We start from the raw sequence: 17,636 nt of genomic DNA, 5'->3' as shown, positions 1-17,636 counted from the left end.
TTGGGAAGTTTTGCTTTGAAACATCAGAACAAACCAAAGCTATGGCAAAACAGAACTTTTCTGTAATGTGACTGTGGGATATTCCTGTGGGAATCTTCTGCTACCTTCTAGCTGCCCTCCTAGCAATATGATTTGGGCAAATAATTAATAGCTTGGTTCATGGAAAAAAAATCAGGGTCAACTGAAACAGAACTTTTCTGTAAGTAAAAAAGAGCCATATAGTAGAAATAGAAACAAAAACGATCAGTCATCTTCAATGCCGTATTATGAACTGTATGATAAAGCTTGCATTTTACCTTTATGTTATCAGCCAGCATATGAGTAATAAAGCAATTCAGCACGTGCTATTCATTCTGGTGCCTCACAGGTTAGCCATTAATGTGTGATTCACTGTCTCACTGAGTAACACACCTGTAGAAAATATCTATTTTCTATCAAATCCAGCTATGCCAGTATAAAACGTTACTCCGCTCTCCTTCTCACCCTGTCTCCCCCGTGGCTGCTCCCATCCCTACCTACCGTCAGCAGAATGGCGTGCGTCAGGGTATCTTGAGCACCGGTGTGAGCTCTGCCCGAAAATAAGCGATGTGAGCTTAACCCTATGGCTCTTCCTTGAAGTAAATTTGGAGTGTTCACCCCTAATAAAGTTCACATAAAGTTCTCTGCCAGCAGGGCAGCGGGAACAGTACTTTCTGGCAGAAGGGCCAGAAACTATCAGCTGGAGAGATGGTCCTTCCCAACAACACAGCTGGATCTGGGAAAGAACAGCTGTCAGGACAAATTTACCCCTGGTATGCAGTAATATTAAAGACTAAAAAGAGCTGACATGACTTAGGTTAATCTTTTAAGTTAAACTTCTTAATGCATTGCCAAAGTGGATAAGCAAAGATGACAAGAAGTCCAGATTTTGCGCTGCTGAACTACAATTGCTTTATTGGACTTACGCCAGCTTTGGATAGGCAGCCTATATGCCACGCGCTAAGTCCTCACAGCAGCACTACATCGCTTCTCCACTAAAGGAAATTTGCCCCCAAATACTCACTGGCCTTTTCAAATGCCCTAGATTGAGGAAAGCAGATTATCAGATTACTAGGTCACAGAACGTCCATCTGGGAAAGAAAAAAGAAAAATACACACATGCGCTCACACCTCTAGTATATGTGTGTGTGTGCGCTTTAATTTTAGCTCACAGTAATTTATATAACCTGATTTAATCAGAATTCCAAACATTAGATTTTAAATTCCACCTTTTACAGTCACTCTCTGCTACCACAGTGGAGTTGCTTTAGGAGTAGACCTTGACAGCTGCTTGCAATCAGAGACACAGTACACCCTATTTTGTGGTTGTTTTGTTTTAAGAGTGGAAATGAAAACCAATTTCTCAGCTGAAAACACCAATAAAATTTAAGTAGATAGAATGTAAATACCAGAGTCGGAGCTTGGAGACAAGTTGAGAGATAATAAACACACTCTTGTTGTTGGAATAGCTATACTTGGAGCTCAATGATGACTTGGCCAGACCTGCTGAGCACATCACCACAAGATGCAGAGGAACGTGGGGCTGCCCCAGCGCAGAGACGATGACAGAATACGACGGACAGCCTGTGCCGAGCCCTGCCTGGAGGGGAGGGTTCGCCCCTGCCCACAGCAAGCAGCAGCTCTGCGCATGCCCACCAGCCACAGCTGGGGCACCCCTAAGGGACTGCCCCCACACTCTGCCACCCTGTCCTATGGGACCTGGCAGAATCTGCTTCCCACTGATACCACTCCTTACATGGGTAGCCTGAAGAAGCCAGGAACTTGCATTAGTTTTCTCCTTTGTCATGGTTACTCAGCTCCATTATAACCCAGCCTTCAGTGAGTAACAATTACTTCTTTTCCAGTTGTAAATTATTATCTACAGAAGCACAATACCTTTTTGCCCTCCTTCTGGGCAGAAAGATTCTGGGCTTTTGTATTGGGATCTGTCACTGAATTCCCTTGTTCGAAAGGGTCCCAAATCAGGTCCCAACCAATCCTGACTTTGGTTTATCTGAGGAAGGGACAGAAGATATACAGGAAGTAATGCTCACCTTCCTCATGGCAATGGGGGGGAAACAGCAGAAACCACTGCAGATGCATCCCTGACACATATCTGGGCTGCTTAAGCTACAACCATTGCCCCTTCTTCTCCAGACTCTTGCCTCTGTCATTTTCCAAGGGGGGCTTACTTTTGAACGTGGATTAAATCAAGGCCTATTTTAAACTGCGGTTAGTAGCTGCATAGCTAATTAATGCCACGCAAAAAGACTCCCTTCTTCTAGAGGAGATTTACTATGTCTCAGAAGAAAGATGTTTTCTCATGAACAAAACAGGGAAAATTAAGCAGGAACAGCTCTATGTGCAGATAACTCCTAGAAAATTTTATTTTAGCACAGAAGTATAGTAGCAAGTTGATGTACTTACCATATAGGAAAAGCCAATACAGTACAGATCAAATTACTTCCCATATGCCCATAAACCCGGCGAAGGCAACTTCGAAAGCTCTACATTGGTTTTGGCTTGATCTACTTTACCCTCTCCCTTGGGCCTCAAACATATCAGATCAGGTGGATCTCCACTGTTGACAAGTTCTGGATATATATTTTCGTGGAAAGATTCCCAAATGCGGGACACTCACATTTATGGGCCTCTCACCACCCACCCACAAGCTGACTGCAGCATGACACACCATTTTTGGTAAGCGTCTTGGCGGTTAATGAAGCAGTAGATCTTTTAGACAGTATAATTAGCTCACCTGTTGAGACAGTCTATGTAACTGGCCAACATGCTCCTCAGAAACCAATTAGTCTAATACAGTTTACTGAGATCTAAGGTGGCTAAGAAACTTAATTCCAACTTCCTGTTTTCAGAATAAATCAGAGACACTGATGGGTTAAGTATAAAAGTGAATGCTGCCAGCATCTCCTTTTCTTTGCTTCTTAAATGTTTTCAAAACATAACTGTGGCATGTTATTTCCCTGAAAGCCTGCTGAAAATACACACAGTAAAATCAATTTAGTGTACCCATGTAAGTTATGCAAGTATTTCTCCTATCATGGAGTTTACTCAGTACTGCCAGTGTTTAAAGAGGTATGGATCCAAAGCAATGAAAAATCAACCAGGTCTGCCAAGGGATTTAGTGATGCTGCATTCAGCAAAGAGATACTCAGTTTTAAAGGAGGGGATTTAGCAGGTGTGTGTTACTGATCACTATTCAGTGTTTATCTCACAGGCAAAACAGCTTATAATATACCGTAAGTACATACCATCAGAAAAGCAAAAAATGTGTATTTTTAAAATCCCTTGAATCTCTGGATCAAAGCTAGTAGCATACTATCAGTACTCTGGATCAAGTTTCTCAGAGCAGTTTGCAGCAGACAGATCAAGTACCAGGCTTTGGTGGAGCCACAGAACTTGCATTGTGTACTGCAATCTTAAGCTCTCAGGAAAGATGACGTGTAAAAAAAGCACCATTGTTTTCTTAAAACCATTCCATGTCAACGGGAAACAGAAAAGAACCTGGGTACACTGGAATCCCCTTAACTGTAGAGAATTTTCTTTCCTGCTTTTGTCGTTTCAAATAATATGAACCACACAATACAATTAGGTTATCGCTGAACAAAATTTTGGAGGGCTGAGCAACACCCACCAGGAAAACGAAAGTAATTGCACTTCCCTCCAGCATCCCTGTGTGTTACAGATCCACTGCATGATCGTCACATAGTCTGCTGTACAAGCCCCACACAGAGGTACTCAACAACTCAGGCAATGCCATGTCCTATATTTAATGGTCTCAGTGTCTAGTTTTGATAAATCACCATGCACGCAGAGGCTGATAAAGTCCCTATTTCCTTTCACTGTGGCACGCAGACGTGTTACAGAATGCTCCAAACAGATGTTTGCTGTCCTTTTGTAGAGTGTGGCAGCAGACATTAAAACAGGTCTTTCAGTCAGCCAAGCAGCCTGACTTACTCAGGAAGAACAACTGAGCACTGCTGAGGAGCTCTCCTTTTTTTTTTTTTTTTTTTTTTTTTTTTTTTTTTAACTCCCACACACTGTTTAATTGTGAAATACCTTGGCTATTTCCGTGTTTTCCGCTACCATGAAAGTGAAGCTGATGTTCACCAGATCTGTGCCACTGCAAACACACACTATTCGTCCTTCCAACTCATTTTCTGATTTTCCAACAGCCTCAAGTGCAGTTAGTATTTTGGGATCCTGTTAAACAGAATAAATAACTTGTTACATTTGCAATACTTTTCTTATGCAATGCACTATAGTAAAGATGCATTTCCATCTCCATGTACATCAACACCTTTAAACCTTTGCCAATCATGTTAAATGAGTGCTCTCGCTTAGAATTACGGTGTGTAAACCTGAAAAACAATATATTCTAACAATTAGGAACACAACTGTGAGAACTCAGAAGTAAATGAAGTATTTTAAATATATTTTAGAAAGCTAAATTAGAAATTACATATATTTTCACCATGAAAAAGAAAAATTAATCACTCCAAGGACTGGAAATAGAGGAACAGTATTAATCTCTGAGTAAATTATTCCCATCTAGTTAAGATGATAGTTATAATTATATAATTATGATCTGTGTGACTTTTTGGCTGTTTCTTAACGACACATTGTACAAGCTGGTATCTCTGCTGAGGGTCAAGGGCATAATGGGTTTAATGGGCATAAAGAGCAAGTTACCTATGTAAAGACAGAGGTGAAGTCTGAAGCATTATTGGTATGGTTGTCAGCACATGAAGCATGGGGTTGTCTGCACCACCACTTCTCATGCCCCTTCTCAATGGGGGAAAGATTTTAGTCTATGGATTCCCAAGAGAACTACTAAGAGATAGTTATCTGTTACAGTTAACACAGAAACACTTAACACATGAAAGTGGAAATGCAGAGGTGTTAACAGGTACCTTGCTTCACAACAAATCTTCTAAACTAAAGGCCTGGAGGAGTGAGGCCCACAATTCGCTTCAGAAAATTCTATGTATCCCTTCTGAAGAATACCACTGAAAATATTTCCAAAGTTTTGAGTCTCTCTAGAACTCCTAGCTAGTACTTCTGTTGATATTCTTCAAAATGGCAGACAGTGACCACCTGCCCTCTCTGACCATCTCACTGTATAAAGAGGGATACAAACAAAACTTTCTACATTTTATGTCAATGGAGCAAGAAGATACAACAAATTTTAAACAGATAGGAACAAAATTTGGAATATGAAACATTTTTTTCCTGATCCCCTAAAATAAGTATCGCAATACATGTTACAAAATAATTAAAAACTCCTGATACATGCTCTTAATGTCTGCTGTTCAGCTTTCATGGCATCCTGAAAGCTGAGCACTGTACTACATCAGAAAGACCAGATGACAGAACCTTCCTGCTGCAATCACACCAAATTACTTGACTTTAAAAGTTAAAATTTTAGACTGTGATTACAAAATAAAAGCTGTGCTGCTGATATTTTTAGAAGAAATTAACTTCATCCTGCATTTCATCTTCAGTTTAAATATTCTCTGTTTAAATGATGAAGAGTATAAACTAACTACAGAGTACCTTTGGTACGGCTCCAAAACGAACACTGTTGATTAGGGAGCATTCCAATACCTGTCCTTCCTGAAATGGCAAAAAAAGGTACAAGTTCAAAGGTCTGTTGACATATGGCTCCATTAGGAACTGCAGCAAAAATAAACAATGAATCTTATTTGCAAACACTGTTAATTAACAATAAACAGTCTATTTCCCTTTTATTTCAGTTAATTCCCTCTTAAACACTTCTGTCAATTGTAAAAGAATAGGACTAAGGCTAGTTTTGTAAATAATATTATTATTATAATTAATAATAATAATAATAATAATTATAATTATTAATTAACAACAACAACAACAACAATAATAATTTAGCTTTTTAAAAACTAGCCAGAATATAAACGAAGTGCAATAGTATCTAATATATATTCCTGATATAATTGTAATATACCTTTCCTTCACTTTTCCAGCTCAGAAAAAAGCCAAATTCATCCACTTGGAAGAGACAGTTGCTTTCAAAGACAAAAGATTCCTATAGAAAAGAAAATACAGACCATTATTTTAGTCAGTTTGACAAATGCCATAGAATTATTTATTGTTCAAAAAGAAAAGAGAGAAGGCAGGCCTTTAAAAAATTATCATTTTTAATGATTTGCCTTTTTGCTGCCATTTGAGACATTGGGATGCACTTAATTAATATTTTCCTACTTTTTTGCATCTATGAAGATTTGTTTTGTTTAGTAAAAGCAGTGATTCTTATCTAATCAAAAACTTTAACTAAATGGAACTTCAAAAAAAATTATTGAAAATTAAATGCTTCAAACTACGTAAAGGTTAAAAATATGTAATTTGCCAATACTACTTTCAGGATCAAATGACCACATTTAATTTTAACAATCAGAATTTGGGAAGCACTTTTCTGTTAGACTATGACAGTATGCATGCCACGAGCGTTTTGTAGCCAGAGTATCAGGCAAGCAGAGTTTGAAAGATACTGATTTGTAGAGAAAACAAGAAAGAATGGTATACCGAAGACACTAGACAAGGCAAAAAATCAGATTAGCCGAATTAAAAAAGAAATTTCCTCCACACACTTCTAGCCTCAATTAACGCATCACATATTAAGTTAAAATGCAGGATAATACTGTGCAGAATCAATCACTTTTTAAAGAAAAAAAAAAGGATCCAGGACTTCCTGACTTCCTTAATTGAAAACCAACAAACATGTGTGCAGGCCACAGCACTGCTTATCGTTTCAGAGATCAGTGCTTTGTTCTGTGTTAAAGACTGAGGTACCGTTCTGAAATGCCACGTCCGCTCCTGTGCACATAGCAAGGGCAGCAAGCGCATGAATTTACACAGCTGTTTTCAGAGCAAAAGGTCTTGCATACAGGACAATTTCAATTTAGGTAACAAAACAAGGTAAAAACTCCCATGGCCTCAATCCATGGAGCATGCTTTTAAATCAGTAAGTCTATCCAGGACAGTTTGCTCTCACTGGGTTACTGAGGCAGGGCCCCGGCCCAACCTGGGATGCAGGACATCTGGGGCAGCCACAGGTGCCTTTTTGGCTTCTGCCATGGAACAAGGGCATCGGGTGGGCTAAGGAACAGTAACATTCCAGTCAGGTCTTATTCTGACTTGACACTGGGCATGAAGTCAAGCAAGTTCCTGGATCCACAGCTGGGTAATGTCCTTGAGCCCTCCTATATGGGCACAGTCAAAGGGGATACGTTGTATTTGGGATAATTGCTCCTTTTCCCTGGACACGTTAATTATTGAATGGTGCCTACCACTTCTGGACAGCATTTTAGGTCCTCAAACCAGATTTACAGGTTTTAAGGACTGACACACTGCAGTTTTCCATCCAAGCAGCAAACAACTATGTTAATTTTACAGGCAGGGGAGCTGAGACAGAAAGTATAAAGGTGCTGCAGCTCAGTCTGAGCCAACACCAGCATGCGTGAGTTTCCAGCACGCACCGCTCTGCCCATCTTTCTCCGCTATAACTTCTATTTTCCTGCCTTCACCCTAGCACTCGTCCCTCGTGAAACCTCCTTGTTGCCAGACACCGCAGGTTTACTAGTTTTCAGCCCTTGGAGTCCTGTTTCATATAGAAATGCAGCTAGCTACCAATCGAAATGAGAGTCTCTTGCATTTCCCAGAAAGATTACTCATACAATAAAAGGTAGGCAGTTTTTTGCCTTTTATTGTGCCCCCATCTATCAAAAAGCTCTTGATATACCAACGATGTTGTTTTCACAAAGGTGTCTACGTAAACTGCACTCATGTTAATGTTCCACCCTAGCCTTGACTCTATTCATCAAATTACTTTTTCTGCAATTTGTCTTCTTGTATGATTAAAAAAAGCACCTGCCATCAGACCATGTAGATGCAACATGACCAGTGAGACTCCTAATCATGTCTGATTTATTTCCCATATTCTGCTGAGATAACCCTGTTCTAGACTCAGACTTCTGCATAATTTTGTAATCCTTCTGGTTAAGGGACTCATCTATCAGCAAAAGATGGATCAAGACACTGCTCCACATGACAATGACCCAAATTTTTCTAGCCACTCAGTGAAACCTGGGCACATAAAAGATCTCTCATGCTGTACTAGAGCTGTTCAGTCACCCAGACCCTGTACCAGGGCTCCTGAGCCCCAGTTCTGCACTGCCCTGCTGTATGACATTTCTCTTTTCCCAACATGACCTTTCTGTTAGGGTGGGGAATTAAGCACAGAATTTCCATGAAAATTAGAAGCCTGGATCTGAAACATTTTTCTTGAAAATTTCAAGAAATCTGTTATCTCTATAGTACAGAGATTGAATCTTGCTATGTTTGCATAGCATTCCTAAAACAATAGTCTCTCGCTTGGGTAGGCTACCTAGTTCCTGCCACAACACAATTAAATAATAGCCTATGTATATCATAAATCTGATCATATCAAACCACCAAACCATCAAGGGCTCACTGTTTACAGGCTACAGATTTTAACTTCTGAGTCACAGGTTTGCTGTGGTGTGGTTTTGGCTTGGGGTTTTTTTGTTGGTTTTTTGGGTTTTTTTTGTTTTTTTTTGGTTTTGTTTTTTTGTTTGTTTGTTTGTTTGTTTTTTTCCAGCCTTGATGATTCCTTTAAAATTGCAGATAAAATATACAGTTAGTTACCTAAGTGAAAGCCTTTTAATGTTTCTGGAGCAGTATTTGCTGAAGAAAAAGAAAGCTTTTATGAACTTCCTTTCTAAGGAATTCAAATGTCCACTAGTATCTTCTTAGTTTATCTGTCCCCAAAACTGAAAATACAGGGTAAAACAACTATCCCTGTCTTGGCGGTCCTCATGATAAAAAATACCTTTTACTTATATTTCAAAAGGTAAGAGGAAAATACTAATATCCCTGCAGGCACTTACTGAGATACCTTCAACTTTTAGAGGTTTCCTGTCCAAACAAGATTAAAAATAGAGCCTGATAAAATTATTCTCACAGGCATATCAATGCTGAGTATAAGGCAAATGTCTCAGCACTTCATTTCGGCTGTCTGTGTAAAATGTCCTGTTTTGCATTCCTTTAATAGATTTGGATTAAAGCACAGATGAAAGCGGGATCATAGTAATCATATTTCATATAGAGTATAGGATGATTTTCTAAAGGAGATAAAACCACTCCAGATCTGAAATGATGCATTTGAATCAGAATATAAATGTTTTGTGTTCTCTTATTTTCCTTTGTGAGATACAGGTCCCCAGTTTATATATTAAAAGATGACATATTCCTCCCCCTTCCTATTTTATAGATATACAAAAAATGCAGGGATGCACTTTGTTCAGTAATGTGCTTTATGGATCTGCAAAGATGAGCGCTTTATGCACATTACAGATATTTTGATCCAAATCTCCCTTTCTCTTGCTCAGGGCTTATTTCAAATCAGAGGGATTAAATATATTTTAAAGTTATTTCTTTTAAAAGCAAAAATCTGTGCAGGAATGAAGTGTGTTGGTATTTCCTCCCCACACACATTTCTGGAGTTATTTGAATGTTTATTTGTGTACAATGAAAGGAAAATATGAAATATTCTGTAACATCTACATATTTAAAAGAGAAGAGCAAACGAAATGCAACTGGCCTCTTACCTCTTCGTATCTATCAAACACAGCTCCATCTTGCATAAAAGAGGGAACTGGCTTCTGCCAGTTAAATTCATAAGGTTTTGCCATGATTATAGAAGAAAAACCTGAAACGGAATGAAAAAGCAGAGTTCAACTACTGTCTTTTAATGGAGTATTTCAAAGTCTAAGTAGGAAAAAAAAGTTACTTTTAGCTCTTCTTTTCACACAAAAGTATTAAAAAGTCACAGTGCATTTCCAAATCAAGAGTTTTCCTCATAAGAGTATTTTTGTTTCATAACTTTAAAATGAAAAATACTTCTAAAATGAGTTTCTGAAATTAATTATTTGGAAAAATACTTGCACTGTAACATTGCTTTAGTTTAAATATCTGCTACATCACTTCTAGAGTATAATGAGGCTGGGATTAACACAGCCTTAGGTGACACAGAATACCACAACCTGTAATAAACACGAGTGCTTCTTTTTTAGAGGAAAACATTAGATCCTACACAGACAGATTTTTTTTTTTTTTCCTTAACATTCTAAATTGCATACGACATAGGCAAACCATATTTTTCCTCTGTGTTTTGTATTTCAAAACCCACTTCTACTAAATAAAGTCCTGGGTATTTTCAGTGGTATTTTATACATAACTTAAGATATGGATAATATATAGGTCAAAACTCATAGGGAAAAACACTGTTTAAGGAATAGGGCGTTAAATAAAATTAGGTAGTAGTATCATGCATTTCTGCAAGTTTAGGAATGTGAACAAAACTTAATTTAGAATATAACACAGAAGGCATAACATATAGACCTTACAATAAAGGCTACCAAATTATTCAGTATCCTGTCCAACACCTTGGTGCCTTCTAGGTTATGCTGCTTTACACCAGCAAATGTCCCAACTACATACTCTGAAATACTGAAGTTCACTTTACCTGAAGTAAAGTGCATCTGCATTGTTCCTGCTTACTAATTCCACCTAGGACAGACGGTATCTTGGTTATTCCTTTATACGCTGGGCCAGAAAGTCTTGCATGAGAGGGAATACACCTGGCAGCAGCAAGATAAGGCTGACTCACAGATGTCAGCAAGTCATTCTGTGAAACGGTATACTGAGGATGAATACAGCACACGGGCACAATAATCTGACCCCACACACTACTGCCTGTCTCACAGGCAAACACCACCTTACCCTGTTCTTGTCTGCTTGCCCTAGCCCTCCTCTGACAACTAACAACATTCATCTCCTATTGACCATCTCTAGCCGCACGATACAGGGCTAAGCATAACCAGTACAGCTCTTACTCTGTTACAACGCAGGCAGCCAGTCCAAGCAAGGTTTGTCTAAATGCGAAGAATAAAAAGCATACATAAAATTCAAGGGAGAGCATGACCGTCTGTGTAATCTATGCTATGCAAACCATCTTTGTAGTGGTTTTGTAGGCCAAAACTCTGAACAGCAGACTAAAATATTACCAATTAGGTTAACAATCGTTCCACAATGTTCTTAGACAGAAAGGTCTACTCTGACTGAACTTTAAACCCAGAATAGGTGCAAGTGTTTTAAAAAAAAAAACAAACAACCCCCCCCCCCCCCCAAAAAAACCAAAAACCAAAACCCTAAGAATTTTGCAGTATCCTCCTCCTCTGTCTTGTTTTCATTCATATCAAAAGGGTTCTAACAAGAAAAAGAACAAGAACAAAAGAATCCAGAGAATACTGTTAAAAGACTCTGTCCAACATTGGCTTTTAGAACAATTACTTTTGATAGTTTTCTACCGAAAAAATATCCTTACTACTAAAAAAATGCAAAATACATTTGGATGCTGCCCATCTCTTTATCTTTTGCCCTTTTTTGGTCATTGATACAGAAATACCAAAAATAAATATCACGTTTCCAAAGCCTTAGGAATGAGATAAATAAACTAATTCTCCATAACTATCAAAAATACAATTTGACAGTTTTGTATCTATCTATATGTGTCTCACCAATTAGTGTTCAATTTTGTTGAAAATGGGATGAAAATTCAAAATAACATACCTGTACTCTCCAATTTAAAAAAAGAGGCTAAACAATATTCAAGACTACTCATCTGTACTTTTCCCCCCCCCCGATGAAGAGATGCTTTGAACAAAATAGAGGACAAGGAACTAGGGCCAAGAAGCGATCAGCTACATTTAGTATCTTATCAAAAGCCCCCTCTTCTTTTTTCCAGCCCGGTGCATTTGGCTCTTACCACTCTGTAAAAGAGTAACATCATCTTCCTCGTGAGGACCATGAGATGTTTTGAGATCCTTTCAGGGAATGTCCCAATTATTGAATTTTTATTATTTTTTTAAAACACACTTACAATGTTAGGGTCTCTTCCAGTTTAGGCCAGCATAGAGCTGCTTTTTCCTCATTCTGTGGAGGAAGCTGCAAAATAGGACAGCCATCCCATTGCAGTAGCATGATGTTCCATACGGCTCACAGGCTTCACACAGTAGCTCAGTATTATCACAACAACTTGAAAACCTAGTGCTTGTTCTTACAGCAAAGCTACATTTAGAGACACGCAGCTTCAGAAAGCTGTTTTCTGACTTCACAGGCTTTGTTAACAGCAAAGTTGAAATCGGAACCAACAAACCCCCATACTATACAACAGATCCTCAAAGGTCTTGGAAAAATATCCCTTAAATTTAAAGGAAACTTAAAACACACACATCTGAAGTGATAAACACTCCATTTTGACCATTCCGTTATCTGTTGAAATGACTTTCACTGTCAGAACGTTCCCGAGAAGAAAAGTTACTTCAAATACAACAGGTAGTTCATGCAGCAATATATGCTGCCAGCACGTGAAGCCCTTCTGGGAAAAGCAAATGCATTCTGTGCTAAATCATAAGAAATGTGATGACACTTTTAAGACTGTGAAGAACACTCTTCCACAGTCCCTAGCCTACATACATGGCCTTTACCATTTCTTACTGACATTGAACCCCACACAGACACAGATTTTAAAACCTACAAGCTCCGCAACTGCTCTGAACTCCTGTATAAGACATGTCATAACATTCTGTCCAGCATCTGGCACTCTGAATGCTGGATGTAAAGAGTGTTTGAACAGACACTTATCTTTTAGAAAGGCTAATTACCTTAGCACTACAAACATGCACTTTATTACCAGTTTGAACTTTGCTGAGTTCATCATCTAGTCACAGAAATATAGCTCCATAAAAATCCCTCCTTTACAGATATCTTCTCCTTGTCTGGGTACTCCCACAGTATGATGAAGTTGTCTCGTTACTTCATCGCTGATAAATTAAATAGCTCTTCAGTTTCTGCTCCAATGCACATTTTTCAAATCTGGGAGTCAGCCTGAGCCCTCTCCACTTCTCCAGCTGCCTTTCTGAAGTCAGGGCTCTGGACTGGGACACAGTAGCCCAGCGCAGCTCTCTGCCATACAAACCAGAATCACAGTCTTTCTTCTTATTTGCATAACCTTGCATTTAGCTGCAAGAAAACACGCTTGATTGCTCATAATTTATCAAGCAATCAAGTTCTGTCTCAGGGACTCAAGCTCATTGTTATTTACCATCTTACCAATCTCTTCTCTAGCCCTGCTCTCTCACCAGGTCAATACAGTTTACAGATGAACTGAGACAGATGAAGTGTGAGGGAAAGATGGCTTGAGTACATGTAGCGAGGAGTCAGATGAATTGTAACAAACAAGATTTTTAAGCCATATGCTTTGGCAGCTGTGCAGAAGGTGAAGAAAATTCTTTCTGCCCTTAGAAAAGCTCTTTTCAGTCTCTCACATTCCTTACGCTCCTCTCAAAAATCAATTCTTCCGTAACCCTGTTAGCTTTTAAGATCACAAAAATAAAATACAGAATATTCCTTTGTCACTCTTTGGAGCTCTATTAATCTTCAGAAATCTTTAAGCAGCTGAAAGAAAGTAAAAAACCCACAACCAACTCCACCCACCCACCAAACCCAAACAAACATAACATTCTAACATTCATATGGTTGCAAATATATGCATGCATATACCCTCACTATGATGAGAATCAAGAATTACTCTCTTTAAAGAAATTTAATAACAATGAAATGTGTGAAGATTCAACTGGGAGAGATAGAAGATTTACGAACTAAATTTAAAGACAGTAAAATTTTAATTTTAGAACTTTCAAGCAGCCTTTAAAAATTAAAATCAAAATCATCTCACTGATTTAGGGTTCTTAAAGTATAAAAATGCCTCCAAATAAATACCGTTCACAAAAGCAGAAAGAACGCTCATACACCTCAGGACTTAATGATCACAAGGGAGAAGTAGGTGAAGTCTCTCAAGTGCAGTAGTTAAATGCCTTTTGAGCTATCTCCCTTTCTTTCAACACTGATTTATGTCTGAAGGCATGAGTTGGATCACATGAAAAAAAAGCACCTTTTGATTCACCTGGAGTGTCCGAAGAGCGAGGACACAAAATTAACCATATCCAGAATAGCATTATTTAACACAAAAGTCTTCCTCTTTTGTAAGCTTGGCTGTACTAAGCTAAATCTGGGGTGCGGAGTGACTATAAATCCTGGGTTTTTTTAATTCTTTGACCAAAAGAAGGACAAGGTGTGGCAGAACAGGAGGAGGAAAGGATTCTGTTAATACAAAGCAGACAAATGTTTGGGGAAAGAGGTGATACTCTAAACTAACCCACAGGGCTGGCTAGCGTGATGGATAGGATACTCCTTGGATCCCATAAACATCCTGTCAATGTTGAGACACTGTTGGAAAGGACAGCAGTATTCCTCAGAGCTGACCCCCCCCAGCCTAAAACACAGTAACTCACAATTTCCGCAGTTTGCTTAGCCCCGAATATTGTAACAATACTTGTGAATTTTTTTTTAGTAATTATTATTTTTGCCTCTGGAATGAATCGCTATTTGCTGAGTGAAAAGCGAGGAGGCTCCACACTCTGTGTTCGGCATTTCACCACTTACCTCTTCAAATCGCACCGCCTAAACCTGCACCGCTTACTGCTTGTGTGGGTTTCAAGGGCAAAGTATAAGCACCCACAGAACACTATGCTGAGTTTAGTAATCTTACCTGGGCATATATATTTTTCTTACAGACACAAGGAAGCACTTTTAAAAAAAATAAAACTAATCTATTTCCCAGTCTTTCCCCCCTTGAAGCACCTATATCCTTCACCACCACTCCTCTTTGGTAAACAAGCGTCTTCATAACAAAGACAACCAGGTCTACATCAGCAGACCTCTAACTTTTGGGGTTTTTTTATGGAGTTCATCCCAGTCCAGAAAGTCTACCTGCAGTGTTATGGACTAGAGTGAGAAACTAGCTGTCCAAGGCTAAACAGGCAGTGCGACACTGAAATTCTTATAAAAACGCCCCCTTCAATTTTTAATGAGGCTCTGAAGTACTTTCATATTCAAGTACTACAATTGCTTCTAGAGATTTACAGAAAGAAAAGCCAGATCTTCATACATTCACTCATCAGTGTCAAATTTATTTGGTCCTAAATGTACCAGCATTACCACATGCACAATGCAGAGACAGAGTGGTTTTTTTAAACACAAAACTTTGGTTTCTACACTAGAATTTAAAACTCAGAGTAAGCTTGAAGAAAATCTAGAAAATAAGAGCCACTACAGTATGATTCCTATGTAAAAAGTAATGGTGAGAGCCACACCGCTGAATTTCTGCAGTATCCACACTATAGTGTAAAGCAATTCTAAGATTTCACAGCTCTCCAGGCTCTTCCACAGTCAAATTTTGTTGTTTTTTTTTTTTCTTTTTTTAAAGAAAAAGAGTGCTTTTTCAGCAGGTTATTTTTAAATGCATTATTCCCACAGCTAGTGCAAGCAACTCAAAACAGTTCTCCCAAAAACAAGGTCCAGAAGCAACAAAAGACATACGACAGAGCTCACGTGCTTGAACACGTATTGTCTAGTAATGGTCTCATTTTCCATTTTGTCTCATTTTCCATCTCTTTTTAATTGCTGGAATGCATTGGCACGCAGGGGCAGCTAAGAGGTTAGCCCAAAACTAGAGTGGCCTGTTCTTAACTAACCTCTTCTTCAGCATTTCACCCAAGTTCAGTGAGGCTGCCCACTGCAGAGCTCTGCTTTAGGCTAAGAAACGAGTGTATCTGTTGCTGACAGCAGAAAACAATTGCTTACACCATAGTGCTGAAAGTGAGACGGTCCTGCCTTAACTTAAGGTCCGAACTGTGGTTCACCTGATGACAGCCATTATCTCCAACAAGTAGAATTCCTAAGAAAGACCACAGGACCCAAACATGACCTCCCAGCTTCCTTAGATGTTTTTCTTTTTGTCCAAAGGCCTTCCTAGTTTGTTAGTATCTACAGTTTTTCCCAGCCTTCCCATTCATTCTAAAACTCTCGTTATCTGCCATAAGTACTTACCACCCATCCTTGCGGGGTCAGGGACGACATTCCACTTTCTGAGAAGTGAATGGTATGTAAAGAAACATACTGGTTATGTAAATAAACTTCTGGGCAAGGTACATTTGCAACAGTGTAACAAGACTATGTTCTGACAATGACAAATATATTTAAATCAAGCCATTAAGGAAAGCTTCTCACTCAGACGATTCACTCGGGCCTAATTCCTCACAAACTTCTAAATTAATTGATGTAGTGGGAGCCTAACAGGGACTGACGCAAAAAAATTTGGAGTGCATTATCAGCTTGGCTTACACAGTGCAAACCAATGACTTAACCCTGCGCACGCACACAAACCTCATACAAAATAATCTTAAACAAGTGTTTACAGCACCATCAGGAATATTTCAGAAAAAGGAAAATTTCCAAATTCTCTGAGAGAATGGACTTCCATAGAAGTCGCTATAAACTCAAAGTTCATTAATTCTCAAAAATACATGTGCTACAACAGACATTACCTATTCAATATATTTGATGCAAGAAATAGACTATGTATTTTTTATAAATTATATCATTTATGTTGAACAGAAAAAATAAAAAGCATTGATTATGGTCATAATGTTAAAAGACAGCTTAATCAGACTAATACTAACACAGAATCAGCAGAAAAATCCAACATGAGAAGTGCTTACATGTAATAGAGTACCTACCAAATTCCCCCCAAAATAGAAAACAAACCAATACCCATAACAACAAAACCATCTAATTTTGTCACCTGCTCAAATGCTAATCCTACTGATCATGGTTGCCTCTTTCATCAGTGGAGCTGAATCATCTGAACCTCAATTAAGGGCCTTCCTTTCCACTCTATTAAGGAGCCTAAATTTGATAGCATGAATATCACTCCACTTAAACCAGAAAGATAATTAACCCATCTCATCCTCAGAACAAATACTTGTAGTCCCGAGAAGGCAAATTATTTCTATGCTCAGCAGCAACACAGAGTCACTGGAGCAGATTTTCCCTTTTGAATTGATCCAAATCGATCACTGAAGCCATCTGGACTGGTCACATAGCGTCCGATAGAGTTGGGATCAGTCCTTGTGTGCCACCATTGTAAACTAACACTGTTAGCTTCACTCGCTGACGAAAATGAGCCTTTAGATAGGTGCCACTTGAAATGCCTGGAAAAACAAAAGCAACCTGGCAATTTCAATAGCAAAGCGTTCAAACAAAAAGGCAAGTTTTTACTCATAGTCCACAAGGAAACTCCTACAGAAAGGACAGAAGCTCATCTATACACATTCCTAGGAAAAGTATGATTTGAATAGTGAGCCAAAACGCAGAGCTATCATAACTGGAAGTTAGTAAAAACTTAAGTGTTAAAAAATAATGAACCATACATACAAAACCATAGACTTTACTGAGTAAGTAAAGTTATTTTTGTTGTTGCTCTTTTCTTCTGGTGATAGAAAATTTGGTGTTCATGTTTTCAACTTTGTAACAGTAAAGGCAAAAGGCAAGGGGAAAGGCACGGATCTTCCCAAGGGATGATT

General features: G+C 38.7%; 1 protein-coding gene across 3 annotated transcripts in view; it reads right to left on the bottom strand.

The window, feature by feature from the left end:
* The window catches only part of PLCB4 (phospholipase C beta 4), a 207,317-nt gene that overhangs the window by 81,606 nt on the left and 108,075 nt on the right, over positions 1–17,636 (bottom strand). For 2 of the 3 annotated variants that reach the window (XM_082306164.1, XM_082306165.1), the window contains 4 exons: positions 9,699–9,799; positions 6,017–6,097; positions 5,593–5,652; positions 4,096–4,239 (listed from right to left, as the gene is read on the bottom strand). In XM_082306164.1, coding sequence (XP_082162290.1) covers positions 4,096–4,239; positions 5,593–5,652; positions 6,017–6,097; positions 9,699–9,782 — 369 coding nt within the window. In that variant the 5' untranslated portion in view covers positions 9,783–9,799. Of the gene's footprint in view, positions 1–4,095; positions 4,240–5,592; positions 5,653–6,016; positions 6,098–9,698; positions 9,800–16,101; positions 16,120–17,636 lie in introns of those variants that run through there. The other variant, XM_082306163.1, reaches the window with a different exon arrangement.

The sequence above is a fragment of the Platalea leucorodia genome (assembly GCF_965183815.1).
Source record: "Platalea leucorodia genome assembly, chromosome: 3".
NCBI classification, from domain to species: domain Eukaryota; kingdom Metazoa; phylum Chordata; class Aves; order Pelecaniformes; family Threskiornithidae; genus Platalea; species Platalea leucorodia.
The sequence above is the reverse complement of the archived record's forward strand: the minus strand, read 5'-3'. Positions and strand labels throughout refer to the sequence as shown.